At 37.1% G+C, this 19885-nt stretch overlaps 2 protein-coding genes across 2 annotated transcripts in view; one reads left to right on the top strand and one right to left on the bottom strand.

Moving 5' to 3' along the window:
- loxhd1b (lipoxygenase homology PLAT domains 1b) overlaps nt 1-3604 on the top strand; it is a 50230-nt gene extending 46626 nt beyond the window's left edge. The window contains 3 exon segments of the mRNA XM_042729183.1: nt 48-183; nt 1303-1455; nt 2767-3604. Coding sequence (XP_042585117.1) covers nt 48-183; nt 1303-1455; nt 2767-3247 — 770 coding nt within the window. The 3' untranslated portion in view covers nt 3248-3604.
- Nucleotides 3605-6768: 3164 nt separating this feature from the next.
- On the bottom strand, nt 6769-19830 carry rnf165b (ring finger protein 165b). The gene is given in 8 exon segments (XM_042729182.1): nt 6769-9657; nt 9742-9845; nt 10768-10863; nt 10955-11035; nt 12013-12172; nt 12255-12380; nt 13899-14208; nt 18268-19830. Coding segments are annotated over 8 exon segments (1056 nt in total). The 5' UTR covers nt 18329-19830; the 3' UTR covers nt 6769-9539.
- Between the last annotated feature and the right edge of the window lie 55 nt (nt 19831-19885).

Raw genomic sequence — 19885 nt, 5'->3', positions numbered from 1 at the left:
GTGTATTTGTTTTGTGCATTAAAACTTTCTTTGTAACATCTTTTCAGAATATGAAATTGAGATCACAACAGCCAACTCTGAAGATGCCGAGACGAAGGAGAATGTCTGGATCATTCTGGAGGGGAAAAAAGGACGTTCAAAGGAGTTTATGATGGAAAACTCAAAGAAGAAGAAGTTTTTGCGGTATGTACAATGTCCCGGTTACACGCAATGTAATCCAATCCAACATAAAACAAAACAAAAAAAAAAAAAAATAAAATTAAAATTAAAAACAAAAAAAAAACAACAAAAAATAAAAAAAAAGAACACACACACAACATCTCATTTACATATCGACCAACGCAATATACCAAGCGCAGCACAAATAATCCTAAAACTTCAACTAAAATTTAAGTTTACATATTTTTAAAACATAAAATATAAAAATAACTACTAAAAATAAAAACAAAAAAAATTACAAAAGCAAAAAAAAATACTAAAACGTTGACTAAATTGACACAAAAATGGAAAATATAAAAATATTCAAATATTTAAAAACTTAAACTTTTGTTTTTCATTTTCATTTAGTTTAACTTAATATACTAAAATAACTAAAACTGAAATATATAGTAAATAGCTAAAACTATATAGATGTATTAATAAATAAAATAAAAATAATTTTAAAATAACTACTACTAATAAAATAAAACTTATAATCACAAATGATCCTAAAACGTTAACTAAAATTGAAAAGTTTACATATTTTTAAAACATAAAATATAAAAATAACTACTAAAAATAAAAACAAAAAAATTACAAAAGCAAAAAATACTAAAACGTTGACTAAGAAAATGAAAATATAAAAATATAAAAATATTTTAAAATGTAGACTTTTTGTTTTTGTTTTTCATTTTCATTTAGTTTAACTTAATACTAAAAAAACCTAAAAATGAAATATACAGTAAATAGCTAAAAACTATATAGACGTATTAATAAATAAAATAAAAATAATTTTTAAATAGCTACTACTAATAAAAATATCTAATAAAAATGACAAAACTGCAACAAAAAATACTACAATGTTAACTAAAATTAAAAAGTAAACGAAAAGTATAAAAATAAAAACATTCAAAATATTAATAAAAACTATAATAGTATATCAATGGTATTAAAATAATTCAGATTATCATTTAGACCTGTCCAAATGTACAATAATTATAGAAAACACATTTTTGGAGTGACGAATGTCAAAAATAAATAACCATTAAACAATAGAGACTGAACTGATGACTGATAACGCATCATAATCTGACTCTGTTTCAGAGGTGCCACGGATTCATTCGAGTTTTCCTCTAAAAATGTGGGTGAGATCGTCGGTATTTGTTTGGGCCATATAACGAAGGAGAAGAAGGTGAAGAACGAGTCTTTCTGGCACGTGCAGGAGGTGGTGATCACGGAGAAAGAGCTGAGAAACAAGTGAGTTTACGTCACGTACATATGAAATTAGGGATGAACGATATTATCAGAACGTTATCGGAATCGGCCGATAAAGGTTCAGAATGTAAAAATTATGCTGATATGCCTTGCCGATAAGACGAATAGCTCACATGTGCTCAGGGTGTGATAGTGAAATAAAAATAAGGTAATATACACAAATATCATTAAGATACTTGTGTTTCTGAATAAATAGAAGCAATATCAGTGTCATAATATAACGATTCTGTTTTGATTTAAAGGTCAGATGCTATAGCTTGCATGAATAAAAATCATCAAACATAACACTTGTGAAATAAATAATTTAATATATACAGATCTAACAAAAAAATCCGCCAAAAGTAAATCTAAGATTTTTTTTTTTTTTTTAACACAATATACACTTATCTAGTTATCATACATTATAATCACCAAGCTATTGCTTAAATATTGTCAATACATATTTTTCTACTTGAGCTATACAATGGATTATGGAAACTTAAATACATAAGATTTTTAGAATTGTTACGGCTCTTTGGATTTAGACCATCTATTAATGTTAAATCCACAAATAAAATGTTAAGGTTTCAAGTGCATCTGCCTGAGAAAAAAAGAAAAGCACAGCAGAGAGTTTATTAATGTTTTTTTACTTCTAACAAATAAGTTTTTGCTCAAAATTAACCAAAATTAAAAATACTTTGTTAAAGCAATAAACCCCAAGAATAAGCCGTGAATAAACCACATAAAAATAAACCACAATAAGCCGTGGTCTACAGTGAATTTACAACAGCTGAGGGGCATTGTTAGGCAAGATGCGAATCGGCGTTACCGTATAGCTGTTATAAATTCACTGTAAACCACGGCTTCACGGGGCTTATTGCTTTTATTAAAAGTTTATTCCGTATGCGTAGTAAGGTTTCACAAAATAAAACAGAGCAAATAAAGTGTAATATATTAATAAAAACAGTATTCTTCCACCAAACAATGTAGTTCCTCAGAAACAGTTGTGGTTGCAACAAAGTGGTTGCCGAGCAACACACAAACATAAACAAAGGTGTTTGTTAACTTGCAGCATAAAACACAACAGCTTCAAATGCAGCTCAGCCAATCAGAATCAAGGACCGGAACTATCTGTTTTATAATTATAATTTCCACACAGGAGAGATTTGGTGTTGTTTCAAAACAAAGGGAAATCGGTATTGGCATCGGCTGTCAGCCAGAATAATTTGAAAAATGTCGGCAAAATCTAATATCATGTATCCCTTTCTGAAATCCTGTGGTGAGCAGCTCCGAGCCTTGTTCTCTCTCTCGCAGATTCTACTTCACGTGCGACGCTCGGATTCCACTGGCGGTCAAGAAAGACCAGTTCATGATGTTCGAATGCACCAAAACCGTGGAGAGCTTCGCCAGCAAAGTGCGCAGTCTGGTTCCCGTCAAATACGAGATCATCGTCATCACCGGAGACGTGAAGGAGGCCGCCACCGACGCCAACGTCTTCATTACGCTCTACGGCGTCAACGGAGACTCTGGGAAACGAGCGCTGAAGGGGAAGTACAGGAACCTGTTCGAGAGAGGACGGACAGACCGCTTCCTGCTGGAGATGCTGGATCTGGGCGAACTCTTGAGGATCAAAGTGGAGCACGACGACAAAGGCACATCGTCCGGATGGTATCTGGAGTGCGTGGAGGTCACCAACACCGCCAACTGGGTGACCACCATCTTCGTCTGCGGAAAGTGGCTGGACAGAAATAAAGCAGATGGACAAACTCACAGAGTGCTGTATCCGAAATATTAAACGCTTTGCATTTTTAACTAAAGACGTTTCAGAAATCAGACTCTTTGGGATGAAGCGGTTTGTACTTTTCTAAATAAATTAAAATAAACGTGCTGGGAATAACTGTCATGTTTGTCATCAGATTTCTTTAGATCCTGTCACACTGTCAAGAGACTGGACCTGCAAACTTTGTGTAAACCGCCAAAAACGTAGTCTACTGACGTCTTCATAATAAGCAATTTTGTCAAACCACTTTGAGATTCAATTATTTTAAGTCATCCTGATATTTTAAGTTAATTTTTAAATAATTTATCAATGCATTTGCGTTTTCACGATTCTCTGACGTTGGTTAATAGTCGCGTGACATGCAGAAAAACAAATAAAATAGGCCTATTTCATAATTTTAGTGTTTAATTTTGATTGTTTATATTTTACATTTTTGTGCTTTAAATAATCATTCGCTTTTAAAACAATCCACAAAGCTTTCAATTGTTTATTGGAACAATTAAATTAATTGACAAATATCCAGTTTTTCTATTTATTTTGTGACTCATTTCTACTGATGAAATAAACTAAGTAGTCATGACACTTGCCTGGTTCTCTAAAACCCAATTCCCTTAAATTTGTGTTAAATCATTAGATATGTTAAAAATAATATATAAACAAAACAAAAAAGTGCACATAACAGGAATTCTGACATTTGTCAAAAAAAAGTCTTTTTTAATGCCTTTTTCTCTTTCACACTTCAGAAAGCATCAGAACTTATATACTTAATATAAACTTAAAATATCAAAATTCATCCTTTAAACCCCATTTTAAAATCAGACAGTGCATTACTATGAAAATGGTACAGCAATATCATGTTACAAAATGTTTTCGTTCATGAATTATAAAAATTCAAGTTTGGATTGTGCACTTTCACGTCTATGTTCAAAAATGTGAGTGACAGTTAAGCGTTTAAATCAACTTAATGCAACCCTCAAATTGTGTGCTGGAGCAGGTAATGTAAATTAACTGATAAATGTCTATGTTATAAATGTTATTTTTTTAAGCCCTTATGACTCCATTTCTAGAGTTTGTCATTTTCACTGGCACATTCACACTCAATGCCAACACTGTTTGAGAATTTAGCAGTGGAAGTTTCATCATAGTTTGCATCTTTCATAAATCCAAATATGAACATCTGTAAAGGTATTCTGAAAACTCATGTTTTGTTTTTCCTTAAATATTTTTTGCTCAATCACATAACAAACATAAGCAGACCCTTATCAATAATTTTGATAAGTGTCTGATTGGTTGATTGATTAATCACATGATCGTGATCAGCTGTGCTTGAGCTTTAAAAGCTCCTGTGAGACTGTGAGATGGTTTCAGACAGCGACCTGCTGTTTCTGAGAGATTGGCATCTTTTTCCTCAGTAGCTGTTTATTTTTCTGTTCTCCATCAGTTTATTTTTCAATTAGTTGTTGAAGCTTCTAAGGCTCTATAGGAGTTTTGTGTTCTCACAACATCTTCCTTTGGAGAAACCAGTTTCTTTTAAATGATTTTCTTTCTGTTTCCTTTTTTCTTCTTCTTATTTTGGCTTTCCTGAGTGATGAAAGTGCTGGCTGTAACAGTTTTTCTTTGGACAACAAAAGGATTAAAGCGTCAGACTATCGATAAATGTGCCATTTGCTTGCTCTTAAAATTTACAACAGCGGTAAAGCCTGAGAAATATCAGCTTTTCCTAATTTATTATTATTTTAAGCCCACACCCTCTCATTAAACTACCACACCAAACAATTACATAAGCTTCATTCAGTAAGTGATATTGTTCATGACAAAATGACCAAACGTTTAAAAAGTTAATTTTAAGTTCATCTGCCTCATCATTTTCAAAATGATTGCGATGACCAATCAAATCAAAGTGGGCGGGATTTACCGTTCAAATAATCCGCGCGCGAACTCCAGTGCGCGCCGCTTTTAACGGCGAAAGAGTGTGAGGCGAAATGTAAGTAGCTAAACTTTTAATATTGCACATCTTTTTTGAGATAGAAATATTAAACGACAGACAGTAGTGGCAAGTTATACAAAGTATTCGACTTCTGGGGTCAAATTTCGTCGTTTGAAGTAAAATGTATCATGTGCGTGACTTTCGTAATTGAATGTTATGAGACAATATAGGCATATTTCTTTACTTTCTTTACTTTTTTTATTTACTTAAGTCCCCCCACACCATATTTATACACTTATAGTGTTGTAAAAATTCAAGTATTTATTTTGTACAGAGCTTTGTTTACACATTTTGATTTTCAGTACTTTACACTTTAAATTATGGTCAAGTTTAATTTGAAATTGGGTTATTTTGTTTACTCTGGACCTCAATACTCTACACTGGTTATTTTTAAGCCCTTTTTTAACCCGTGAGGTCTCTTAGTATTTATTATATTATGTAATATCTACAGTAATTCAGTTTTAATATTTTGTACACATTCCAGTTCATGAAAAAAAAGATGGAAAAACAAGTCTGTACTGAGCCTTTCTGAATTTATTTTAAAATGTAAGGCAAAAGTAATGTTTTTAGACATGAAAGCATTGATGGTATCTTTTGTTCTGGCGTAAATTATTAATTTAACGCTAAACTGTCAATAATGTAAGCCACTGGGAGACTGTAGATGGCTGTAATTCATTGTATTGTATCAATAGAAATCCAAATAAGATTTGTAATACAAAGTATTTTCCCAAATTAAGTTTTATTAGTATTTTCATGCCGTGTATTGCACATGTATTTAGTAGACCGTCTCTTTCTAGTGTTTAATGCAGAGGACTCTAGCCTACAAGCCTCTGAAGAACTAAAATAGGAAGGACGCAGTCTCTGTAGGATGCAGCCTTCCATTTGAGACGCACACTTAGAGATGTTATGGCTTCAGTGTGCACTAAGGACACTCACCTTTGACCTGGGGGCTGACCTCTTGCACACTTCCTGTTGTGTGTATGTGTTCTCAAGTGGCCAAGACCACAAGTATTGGGACAGGTCCTTATGCAAATATGTTCAAGTTCCCAATTTAAAGGCTCTTGACCGCAGCACTATTAGACCAAGTCCATCTATTATTCAGATGACGTTAACTGTGCATGAAACAACAATGAAAATATTTTGAGGCATTTTCAACATTTTATTTGAAAAAACACATACAAAAAGGGTCATATACAAGACAAGAAATTAAAAAAGAAAGAAAATTTGGGTTAAGCTATGCAACTTTTTGCATCATCATTAGTAATAAATACAGTACAAAATCCACCAAAAGTGAATCTAAGATTTTCTCTTTTTTTTTTTTTTTTTTTTTACGCAATATACACTTATCTAGTTATCATACATTATAATCACCAAGCTATTGCTTAAATATTGTCAATACATATTTTTCTACTTGAGCTATAAAATATTCATGTCAGAAAACATTGCGCAGTAACAGCACACAGCAGTGTCTTATACAAAGAGCCACTTCCCTTTCACTGGCAGGTTATTCAACTATTTTTTTTTCTTCTTTTTTTTTTTTTCTTTTAACGTCAGCAGCAGAAAAACATCAGAAATATTTATGGTAAAATATTTTAACATATGTATCCATTCTCATACGCATATTAAAACCTGAGAAAGACATGCATTACAGAGCTTGTGCTTTAGGATCTACGGTTCAGTCTGTTAGCGAAAACATGATACTACTATTGCTTATGTCCAAAATCTGCTGGAGAGATGGATCAAATCAAGAGACTTTAAGGCTACACAGGCTAGAAACACAAATCGTAAAATATAAAGCCATTGTTCTTCTTTTTTTTTTTTTTTTGTCTATTTCGGTGCAACGATTTCTAAGTGTGTAGAAAAAAAAACGAGTATTCCAGGTACAGCGTGTTTCGTATGGCAGGAAAAACGCTTATTTCATCAGAAATAAGAGTCATCTGCGGTATTGGTGTGTTTCTACTTTGAAACACAACGCTGTATTGGCAGATTGATATTTGGGGGATCGAAGCTGAATAACCTGATGAGCTAAAATCGCGGAATATGATGAACGTACGGCAGCTACACTAGAATGTACCAAAACACGACCTGCATTCAGACTTTTAAAGCCCCTCTTATGAAGTACCGATACGTAAAGAAAAGTAAAGGAAATCTGCTACTTATGGGAAGAATAAGCATCACTTTAAATCCCGATTAAAAATACAGCGTTAAATGGCCGGCTGTAATCGAAAGTTAAAGCCAGATGGGCACAAGACAAAGCTATAATCAATCACAGTAAGCGCTGAACTCACTCCTCACTACTGAAAACACTGAAAACAGATTCACGGCCTGGAATCGCCGGCTCGGTTCAGAGCGACGAGACGAGCGGACGATGTTCGCAGGAGGCCAGCAAAGCCGAGAGTGCAAAACCAGGAGAGACATGCAAAACAATTCCAGTCCATTGAACAGTTTGCCTACGAGCTCACATCTGAAATTGCATTAATGGAATGTAACCAAGAAAACTACAGCACCACATACTAGCACGCCCTCGGGGGGGGGGGGGTTTAGCTTGTTTTGACACTTATGCCCCCTAAAGTACAACCGCATGCAAAGCACTCCCATTAAAGTATAGCACAATGAGGTATTTATACACACGTTACGCTGACGGAAATAAATAAACCGACCGATTACATTGCGATACTAGTTCGGAACTTAAATACGCACCCATAGTAGGTAAAGTTAGTCATAAATAATGATTGTTAAATACTTAAGGCATTTCGACGCACGATATCATGTGTAAACTATAAAACGCAGACGGACGATGAGAAAAGATCACGCGATACACGGACGGTGATCGCAAACAAGAAAACGCTTCCAACTTTTTAGCCTCCAAGCAGCTGAATGCTTGAATTCTGGAAAAGTTGCTAAAGCAAAGTCAAGAAGGTTATTTCGTCGAACACACTACAAAGACATCTGAAATGCTACGAAAAACAGTCACGTACATTTAAAGTGGTCAGTGAGGCAACAGCTATCGTTACGCAAAGAAACTGTGCTGTTAAAAAGTCTGTTCCCTTGTTTGTTTGTTTTTTAGTTTCTTCTCTTTTTTTGTTTGTTTTTTGGACGGAGTGCACGATACGCAAGGAAACTGAGTGCAAATGCAAAAGCACGGAAAGAGAAACAATCACACGACCCCATCAGAAAGTGAGTGCATTTACAAAAATAACCACTAACTACATTGACGACAAAAAAACTACTTGTTTGTTTGTTTTTTCCAGCATTGCAGCTACTTGCCGAGAAGCTGTACCAGCCCCGCACACAGGTTGGCAACAGTAGGAAAAAGAAGAAATCAAACGAGAAATCATGATCATGAAGAACAGCTTAGAAAAGTTATGTTTGGTTTCTATAAAACGAATGGCTTTACTCCCTTGTCATGTCCTCTAGAAATGGCGGCAAACAGGTTTCATGCACATTATGACTCTACAGATGCTGCTTTACGACCAAGCGAGACCACGAGTCACAGAGAGAATGGAAACACGGAGTTATGCCGTTACTATTCAACGTGTGCTTGTGCTACAGGCATTAAGGTACATATTTCACTCCTAGTGACGCATCGAGAACACAGTGTCTTCAGGATTAGTAGAACATCGCGCGGGAAACGTCCTCATGCACGTCGACCTCTCGTCAGAAGAACCCCGGCCTCCCGCTTCAACATGCATTTGGTGGATACGTTTCTAAGCATCGGAGGCATCACGAGCACAAAATGCGGACTGTCACGGTTCATATCAAGCCTGGCCTTACGGATACATACGGAGGTCAAGCATCAACTCCGATAATTACAGACACGACGGCGGAGCTTTTTAAATACAGGGTCATTGTTCTACTCTTACGCTTCTCTCATTCGCTAATGACTTTGATTCCCGTTGTTTTTGTTTTTTTCACAAATGATTCGTTCAACTACGTTTAAAGTTCATGACCAGCCACGTGTAATATGTTGGACTTTGTGGTGTTCATGCTGTGATGCGTCATCTGTGACCTACTGAACACTGAGAACATTTGGTTGGTCTTCATTTGAGATCATTCAGAAATGTTCCGAGCGGCATTTGCCGCTCTAAACACACACACATACAGAGCACTTTGACTGAAACCATCTTCATCGACACTCGTTCTTCTCCATGTGCTGGACTCTGTCTTCAACGCTATTCATCTTCCCCGTTCTACATCGTCAGTTGGCTCAGAAGGCAAAGGTCAGAGGTGAGAGGTGATGGAGATGACACACATTTGGCAAAGTACCCACGAAGGGACGAAGAAAGACAATAGGACTTTTAGCTAGTGCTACACAAGACATCAGCTATCGGGGGACAACTGCGTCTCAATGTCTACCCTGCAGATGGGACACTTCTTATTGGTTGCCAGCCACTGGTCAACACAAGCCTGATGGAAGAGGTGCATGCAGGGTAATCTCCTGGGGAGAGAAAAACAAAGAATTTGTTGAAAGATAAAGCCACTGTTTATCATTGAATGAGTTATGAGTAAAGCGTCAAAGTACCTGACGTCCTCTCCGTCTTCAAGCATCGAGAGGCATATTGTGCATTTCTCATCCGTGTCGAGCTCTTCTTCATCCATGCTGATCTTCAGCTCTAGTGGTCTTCTCTACAAATCACACAATCAGGTATTAGTCTTTTAGCACATGCCTTTTAATCCAGAAGAAATGTACACTTCAGAAAAACAGTTACATATGTGACCATGGACCACAAACCAGTCATAAGGGTCAATTTTTTTGAAATTGAGATTTATACATCATCTGAAAGCTGAATAAATAATCTCTCCATTGATGTATGGCTTGTTAGGAGGACAATATTTGTCTGAGATACAACTATTTGAAAATCTGGAATCTGAGGGTGCAAAAAAATCTAAATATTGAGAAAATCGCCTTTAAAGTTGTTCAAAGGAATTCTTAGCAATGCATATTACTAATCAAAAATTAAGTTTTGATATATTTATGGTAGGAAATTTACAAAATATCTTTATGGAAAATTATCTTTACTTAATATCCTAATGATTTTTTGGTATAAAAGAGAAATGTATAATTGTGACCCATACAATGTATTGTTGTCTATTGCTACAAATATACCTGTGCTACTGATGACTGCTTTTGTGCTGCAGGGACACATGCTAAAAAGTGAATAAAAGTTCAGGTAATTCTCCAGCAACGTTCACCTTACAAACCCACATCATAGGCATTTTAAAATGGTGTAGGTTTGTTCAAAGTGTTGATTTTTGGTGAATTGCATGGAAACCCATAGAGGCTCAATTTGACCCCAATACCATTCATAACCAAAATTTGTACAGCCTTTCCAAAACACAACTATGCGTCGAATCTTTGCATGCAAACTCATGACCATTGAGAAAAACTCTCAAAATTTCAAGTAGTTTAAAGTAATTAACCCCAACACAACAGGAGGATAAGGAATATAATTATGCAAGGATGTAACCAAATGTTGACCCACAACAGTCTTGACAGACAACGTGCGTGGAACTTTTTTTAAAGACCATTGTACAGCTGTGGTTTTACCTTTTTATACTTGTGAGGAAAGGTAAACCTCTCGATGGTGGTCTGCACAGCCCCTCTGTTCACATTGCCCAGCCTGTCCTCCAACTGCAGGAGCTCCTGGAATCAAAACCACATACATGATGACACGAGATGATGATTAACTGTGAAGCAGAAGATGTGCAATAAAGAACACCAAGTGTGACGGTACCTCGTAACTCTCCCGCACAGCAGACGCATGGCGAGACGGACTGAGGCTTTGGAGAGCCATAACATATAACAAAGGAAAATTCTAATCTCATATAAAACCTAAAAACCACAGAATTAAAAAACAAACAAAAACAAAAAATCAATGAAGCAGAATATTTTTAACAGTGGGACTAGCAACACCAAGGTCATTGGTTTGACTCCCAGGGAATGCGTGAACTGGTCAGTTACTTTAGATAAACCATCTGTCATGTGCACACATGAAAACATTAATGATTGCAGCAGTGTTGGGGAATGTTACTTTTAAAAGTGAAGCATTACAATATTGCATTACTCCCTAAAAGAGTAACTAATTCCATCAAAAGTTACTTTTGAGTTACTTTTTAAATCTGGACAGGGCTTGCTAGTTCGTTTTTAATATAAAAAAGTTATATTACAAATGTAAAGGCCTTTTCACACCAAAAGTGAAATGCATAAGCCTCAGGCTGAAATGTAAATTCACGTCTGTACAGTAGAGAGCGCCGCTCAAACAAATCGCATGAAGAATATGACACAGGAGAAGAATGATAAACACTATTCAGCAATAACAGAAATTAAACAAATGCATCATTTTTCAGGTTTGCATAATATTCTGAGTTTTCATTTGATGATGCAAACTGTACGCAGGCAAGCCAGGATATGAATGCAAAGTGCATGCATGTTAAATGTTTTCCTCTGATAGAAAACCACTATAAAAAACTCTTAATGGTTGAAGACAGTGATACTGTATAAAAAGGCCAAATTCAGTTAATTTAATAGGTCTAGCTTCCAGTCTCATCCGCTTTCAGCAATTTTTAGTTCATTTTGCTGCTTTTTGCTTTTTTTCACTCCCGATTGCTCTCACCGTGGCAACACGAGAGCTGTCAGTCAAGACATGGGAAACAAAGTAACTGGAGTCACTTTTTTGAAAAAGTAACTCAGATATCTCCTTCTAAATTAAGAAGTAATGTGCTACTTTACTAGTTACTTGCAAAAGTAATCTGATTACGTAACTCGCGTTACTTGTAATGCATTACCCCCAACACTGGATTGCAGTGGGTACAGAAGTTACAGACTGACCACTTGTGCTGAGGTGGTGTTCCTGGGGAAGTGGTGCAGTCGTGGAGAGGTCAGGTAATGCTGATAATGTTGAGTGAGGGGAGAGACGTGGTACTGCGGCAGGCCTGGATCCACACTCAGATCCCTGAACACGGACATAGAAACGATGTCAGTCGGTCAAAGCCAAACAGGGTACTAGCTTATCAAGTCACTGAATACAGACTTACCAGTCTGTTCCTTCGGCAAGGTAGCGCGGCTGCTGCGGCGGTGGGGGAATGTGAATGGATGGAGGGTATTCATACGGCGGCCGCAGCGTCTGCGGATGGGGAAGGGTTCGGTCTGGAGCATGTCTGCTGGGAAAAATCACAACCAAACTATTAGAGACAGCTGGATGAACCGATTATAATAATATACCAGAAGAACAAATATTTTACCAGTTTGGATATGAAAATAACCACTGATGAATTCTTCTCAGTAAGACATGGAAGATGCATTAAGGCAAGACACTACAGGTAAATAGGGTTAAAAATTAAACTAATAGATATCATCACCATACTTCCCCAGTTAACTTTTTTGTATTGCAGGTTTTCTGAAATGTTATGTTTAAATATGCACTAATTTGCATACGTTTCCAGAATAGAAATGTATGATTGATTAAATGAATGTTTGATTTTGTTGTCATATTAGAGTTAAAGGTTGGATTTTCACTCCATAATTCAGAAAATACAGTCAAAGCCCTCTGTAAAACCCTTTAGAATATAAATAGGAATTAATCTTTAAAATGTGGTGTAAGTGCTGCTGAAGTGGAGAAAAAGCTTTAAAGAGTGCAATGAGATAAACGCTTAAAAGTGTATTTTGGATGCATTCTTTCCACTAGTCTGAAGCAACACTGCAAAAAATTATTTTCTTAAGTGTTTTTGTCTTGTTTTCTAGTATAAATATCTAAAAAATAATAATAATAATCAAAATGTTTTTAGTTTTTGCTTAAAACAAGCAAAAATATTTGCCAATGGGTCAAGAAAAATAATCTTAATTCAAAGGCTAAACAATATGATTTTTCTTGCCCCATTGGCAGATCTTTTTGGTTGTTTTATGGAAAAACTAACCAAATGTATGCTTGTAGGATCTTGCCTCAAGAACATAAATGAAGTTCCAAACGCAAGTTCGGGAAGACACAAATCATTCATTATGAGCGTACATAAGGAGGAGTTGTTATTGCACCATCCCAGTGACAATTCTTCTGGCATGACTCTACAAGCGGCAACCTTTCTCTCTCATGAAACCAACACGGAAGTAAGTGACTAAAACTTCAATTCAGCGACTGGCCGCTAGAGGCTGGCTCCAAAAGGGAGCCCCATGTTAGAATGCCCAACTTTACAGCAGAAAAAATGTTTACAGCCTGGTACAAAAAGTGGTTTTGGTCTATATAGATAATTTTGCCCTTCATGACAACTGTGAGGGGGGTGAATTTTTTTATAACTCATCCGTTTAAGTTATATTAAGCCTTAAAGTTCTGCATAATTAAGGGCATGGCCACTTGAGTGACAGGTGGATTGCCGCTGCTGTCACCCAGGTGGGCGTGGTTTCAGCAACCAGCTTCCGCCTCTTTGCCCATTTTCGATTATCCAGGAGTGGCGCGCTGCCAAGATGGCAACGGCCGGCCCCGCCCACTTTAAGCTTCAAAAACGCTCTTCAGAAACCTACGGGGTGACGTCATCGACACTACATCCATGTTTTTATACAGTCTATGGTTCGAGCCTCCTTTGAGGACAGCAAACCAAGCTCGTTTACCATTCACTATGGTATCTAGACTGGATGGGCAGGCCAGCTTGTGAAGTATGTTTGATTATGAGTCGAAAACGCTGTCATACCTGGGCTGTGGAAGTATCCTCCTGTGCTGGGCCTCCAGGATCTGCTGCTGGATGAGGTATTGCTGGTGTAAAGCCTGAGGTAGGAAGGGCGGGGGCGGGATGTCCTGGAACGGTGGTGCTGGTATGTGGTTGAGGGGTGGATGTAACGGCGCGGCTGGCTGGTGTGCGGGGCCGAGGTGATGGCTCATTCCCGTCTGAGATTGTCCTGGATGGGGCATTGGGAAATCAACAGGGATCTGGGCCTGGGGGCCAACGTGGAAATGCCGGCAAGAGGTAGCATGACTGTGCTGATGCCTGTTAAAATGAGATCCTGCAACAACAATGACATCAGAGCGAATTATGAATGGGATTAAACCGCCGCTGGATGCTGGCCTTCCTCCTCTCCTGAAGAAATCAAGCATCAGCAGTGGGGTGTGATGGGAAATGAAGAGTGACGGTGAGCGAGTTGTGTTTGAACTGCGTGTTTGCGTTAATATTTTGGTTTGTGACGCTATTATTCACACAGTTAGTGTTTAGAATTGGGAATCAAACTTATTATCAAATATATATATGTATACAATAAGACAGTGTGAACTGGTAATTAATGTCAGTGACCAATTAATGATGTAAATATCAAGACTTGCAACTTAGTTCAACCATCTCTCAGATTTTGTGGTTCAATTTTGTCCATTTTCTTCTATCTAAACACAATACCCCTATTTGTTTTTTCATCTTAAAAGTCATTTACAATAGCATGCTACATACGTCTAGTTCACGTGGCATGTATCAACTAGTTATATGGCACTTGTCCTAACTAGTTTTATCAACTAGATGTTAGCCAAGCCAGTTTTACCTTTCAGGTTCAAATTAGACAAGTCTACCTTTTTAAATAACTGATCAAAGCAAATATGAACAAATCCCACACACTATCTATACTTGCAAACGTATCAAAAATAGATTTATTCACAACGTTTCCTTCCTGCGACCTTCGTCAGGCATAAGTAACTGATCTTAAAAAGTTACAACCAGTCCTGGAAAAAAAAGTTTGATGACTATCTTGTAAGACTAGTCTAAAAAGGTCACTGAACTTTTCAGGTATCACTTTCATTGTAGAATTGTTGCTCTTTTGGAAACCGAACTGCGTGGTTTCCAACTGGTTCCCAAACCAATAAAGCACAATCCTAAAGATAAAGATTGGTGATGTTACAAAGCATTAAAACAAATATAGACTACTAACCCTAGACCTAGCATTGATAGAACATCCTGATGGATTACATGATCAGATCCATCAATGACTTTTCTTAAGTCTCAACTTTTCACGACTTATCTGTGATTGTGTTGTCCAATGAAATTGGCTGTGTTTAACTGTTGTTGTTTTGTTTTTTTTAAGGAAATAATCTTGCATATATAAACCGTATCCTACAGCTGTGTGAACAGAAGTGTCTCCTCACCTCGGCACAGCAGATGTGAACGCTCTACAGTTATTAAGCGACTACCAAAAGCAGACTGAGAGATGGAGACCCTGGACAGCTGGAGGAATCCACAGCTGCTTTAGGTTCTCAGCCAAATGTCTGAGTGAGCAGTAAAGGTCTGGATTTAGACCAAAGCTGCTGTATTTTTATGCAAGCTGTTGGCCCGTCACGCATTATCAAGGGATTTGCGTTTTCTAATGACAGAATTTGGATACGTATGTGGGAACTAATTTCCAAAGCAATATCCATGTGCTGGCAAAACAAAACCTCAAAGCCAATGACATCTCAACGTATGTGAAGTAGGACATCTTCCTGAATCAACATGCTCCGTTGGTTCTGGAAAGCCAATCATAGTCCAGACCTCATCCACTGAGTGTAAGATTAAGTTAAGAATGAGTCTGAAATCTGTTTGGTCGATAGGAATGTTGTTCTAGGACTGACTCTTTACACTTAGAAACATGTTTACTGTGATTTATCCAAGTGGAGTGATTTAGAACTCTAAACATTCGATTTGGTCCATAGAGGCAAAATAACATCAGAAATCACAGGAACCCAAGGCTTTTGCTGGTGCAGGGGCAAGACATGCAGATAGCATGCTTTATTATGAGCTGACGTGAACATTAATTTATAGAGCAAAAATTGCATTCAATAAAATGTCCTGGCAACTCCTGTTTTTAAAAGGCTAACTTTACATTTAGAAAATGTCCTTTCTTCTGAAGTACTACTGATGTTTCACAGTATTAATGATGGAAGACATGAGTTTGTGGTGTTGTGATGGAGTTATCTGCTGGCTACTCACAAGACGACAAATGAATGAAGAAATGAATCAGTGCACCACTTTATGGGTTTGAGAACACTTCAGTGTTCAATTATGAGAAAGAAAACTATCATCGTAGAAATGGGGAAAAAATTAGACAGAAAAGCAGAATTATCCATCTCTCCACTCTACTTTCTGCTGGCAGATACACACAGAGTTCAGAATGAAGGAATCGAAAACACACAAAACCTAAATCACCAGATGAAATCATGTGTAATGTGTCAACGTCACACAGAGAAATGGGACGTGCCCATCGCTCGTTGTGTGTTAGTGAGAAAAGATTCAATCACAGAGATGAAATGTGTGGATACCTGGACACACCACAGAGAAAGGCCACGTTTACATTGCGTCCGGATCATTTACAGCGAGAAGACTTAAAGGTGCAGCGTTAAAACCGTGATCGGAAATGCATTTAGTAGGATCCCATTCAAATTGTGGACGTCTACGGTTATCTTGAGAGCACACTGCACCTTTAAGTGCCTCGGTGATGAGCGTAAATGACCACAGACCAACTCATTGAGATCTCATGATGAAAAAAGCGAGGAAATCCGGTCACAGCAGAGGGAGGAGGTGAGGGGGGGGAGACAATAAATGGAAATCAGCAAGAAGCACACTGGAGGTTAAGAAAAATACTATATTCTTTATTGAAAAATATTAGTATGTGTGGATTTGTGTCATAATAATAATAATAAGTCCATGCAACAAATAAAACAACATTGACCAATAGCAAGGCCCACCATGCTCAGTACAGGGTTAACAGAACAAAAGCAACATCCAATGAGCAGATGCATCGGCTACAGCACGTTACAGTACAGCAGGGTACATCTTTACTACAGAAAGATTACATTGGAGTCTATTCAATGTAGAATTAAAATAATATGAATAATAATAATAATGTGATTCATGCACTGAAGTCTACTACCAGAACAAAAGGTAGAGAAACCACAACCAAACAATAGACATTTGCATTGCTCTAATAGAGGATCTCAGTAGCAGTGCAGGAATCAACATCCCTGACAAATGGATGACATTTTGGACTTTGGATTGGATGCAATTGGAGCCAAACATTGGTTAGTTGGCGTGTCTTATTTGGGTGTTGTTTTTTTGGTTTTGTTCAAAACATGATTGTGAATGATCGTGTAAAATCAGAAGGGCGATGAATGAATGCAGGTGACGGCTAAAGGTTTCTGGGATCATCCGAGCACAAAATGCATCCATTTTACAGGAATTTACATACATGTGGACTACCAAAGCTGGATGGGACATACATGAGTCACTCCTCTAGAGCTACTGATGTGGGTTACACTACAGCACGTGACACACAGACAGCAGCTGGCGCTCTAAACGTGTTAGCTCTGGTTTTAGTGTGTGTTTGTTCTCAGGAAGGGAGCAGATCTGAGATGTTTGTCGTCTTCTGATGGAAAGAGGAAATGAGGAGGGATCAGAACACAGATGATCATTAAAACACAATGATCTGATAATGCAGAATGTAGATTCAGCCTCCACAGACTATGAGACAGGAGATAAGAACAGAAAAGAACAGAAATAAAGCACATGAAATCAAACTATGAGACAGGAGATCAGAAACAGAAATCAAAAAAGCTTCGTGAGATCAGTGATGGGGGGTAAAGTTAGCAGCTCGACACTAGTTTCTCTAGACTCTAGTTAATAAGTGAAGTTATGTATTGATGTTTTGTTTGTTGTCCGTTGAGTTTAGGCCTGAGTTAGCATCAAGCTCACAAACAAACCTCAATAAATACACACAGCGCTCAAATACACGATAGAATGAATCGACAATCTGTCAGATAAAACGAAAGTACTTCATAAAAGCCAATTGATTTATTTTAAATGTATTTAAAAGTTAAATCTGACGCGGAAAGCGATCTTCGATCGGCTAGCTAACAGACTAGCCTCAGATCCGAATCAAACCTCACCGATTCGCTTAAATAAAAAAAAAACAAATAGCCTGGTTTTTATTTAATATCTCATCAGTTAAGATCTACAGCAGCATATAGATCAGTTGTGGGGATTAATAATCATGCATTAAACACGCAAAGGCCCTCAGTTGTGATCTGATCGTGAATTAATGCGTTATAAATACCTCTATTTCTCACAGAGCCAAAGACAGGAAGAACCAAATATCCGACATGAACTAACACCATCCTTCAGATCTTCTGTTTGATGAATACAGAGTGTAAACGGAGGAATAAATAATGTACATTCAGCGGGATCATATGCAGCCAGTCACCGCGAGGACAAAGAACAGCGGCGGCGGCGTTCGGTTGAATCGGTTCTTCTCAGCGACTCGATCGAACCGAGTCGCGAAGCATGAAAGGGAGGATTTGATCGAATCTGCGAGTCGCGTTTTTAACAGGTTCGATTCGAACGATGCGTCCGAGCGAATCAAACTGAACAAAGCTCGAAACTTTCACATTAATCTGTCCACTAGAGGCGCCACTGAGGACACAATGATTATGATGATTAGTTGAATATCAATAACTACACCACAGTTGGTCTGGCAGAGCTTTAATTGCAAAACAACAACAACATACTTTACAGTACCATGTCTCATTGGTCCACTAGCAACGTTGCCAATGAATTAAAAATAAAGCAGCTAAAAGAAACATGATGCATGCAAAGTTATATGTAAAGCTATTAAAGGAGAAAATTGTTATTCAAGTTCTTGGTTATTTACAGATTGTGGTCTTACCATTTGCATTAAAAATAACATTAAAAATAAAAACAAAACCCACAAAATTAATTTAATTCATTTTGCATGAAACATCATAAAACAACCATTTCTATAAAAAAACAAAAACAAAAAAACAATAACAAATGAATAAAATATACACAAAAATTAATAATAATTAATTCAACGCTAGGAGACACTTTGGTTGTTCATTTTTTTCCCATACCTACTTCTACTTTTCTTTTTGACAATTTGATACAAAAAAAAATATTTAACAATTAAACTGTAAATCATAAAATATTGTCTTAAAGTCAAGTGTACAATCTATTGTTTTTTTTTAGAAATAACAGCGATGCCATAGAAGAACCATTTTTGGTCCCCAAAGACCCTTTCAGTGAACCATCTTTTCTTAATGTGAACAACACTTTAATAACCTAAAAATTCTTTTTCCACTGTAATGCAATGGAAAAGGTCCCATGCGTGTTAAAGGTTTTTCATGAAACCATCGTTTCCAGTGAAGAAGCTGTATTTATATCCGTTTTAAGTGTGTTGAAAGAGCCGTCTCATTTCGAAACAGCCATCTGGATTCCTGAAAGCCCAGTAGGACCTAAACGCTCACTGCTCAGCGTGCACTGCAGCAAAGCTTTAACATTTAGTGGCATGATGGGAATGTTTTTATGTTCTTGTACTGCACCATTCCCAATGATATTCATGATTCACTGACACGGCATAAACTCTGAGCAGGAACCTTTAGTTGAATAAATAACCCTACGAGGTCTGTAAGGAAAGAGAAACCTATTTTTACACTGCCACATTCAGTGCAATAACTGCGGAGAGTATATATATCTGACCCTTGACCACAAAACCAGTCAATCTGAAACTGAGATAAGCTTTCCACTGATGTATGGTTTGTTAGGAGGACAATATTTGTCTGAGATACAACTATTTGAAAATCTGGAATCTGAGGGAGCAAAAAAATCTAAATATTGAGAAAATCATCTTTAAAGTTGTTCAAATGAAGTTCTTAGCA

This window comes from Cyprinus carpio, chromosome B8 (genome assembly GCF_018340385.1).
Source record: "Cyprinus carpio isolate SPL01 chromosome B8, ASM1834038v1, whole genome shotgun sequence".
Lineage (NCBI taxonomy): Eukaryota > Metazoa > Chordata > Actinopteri > Cypriniformes > Cyprinidae > Cyprinus > Cyprinus carpio.
Note: the sequence above shows the minus strand (reverse complement) of the source record. Positions and strands in the feature narration are given on the sequence as shown.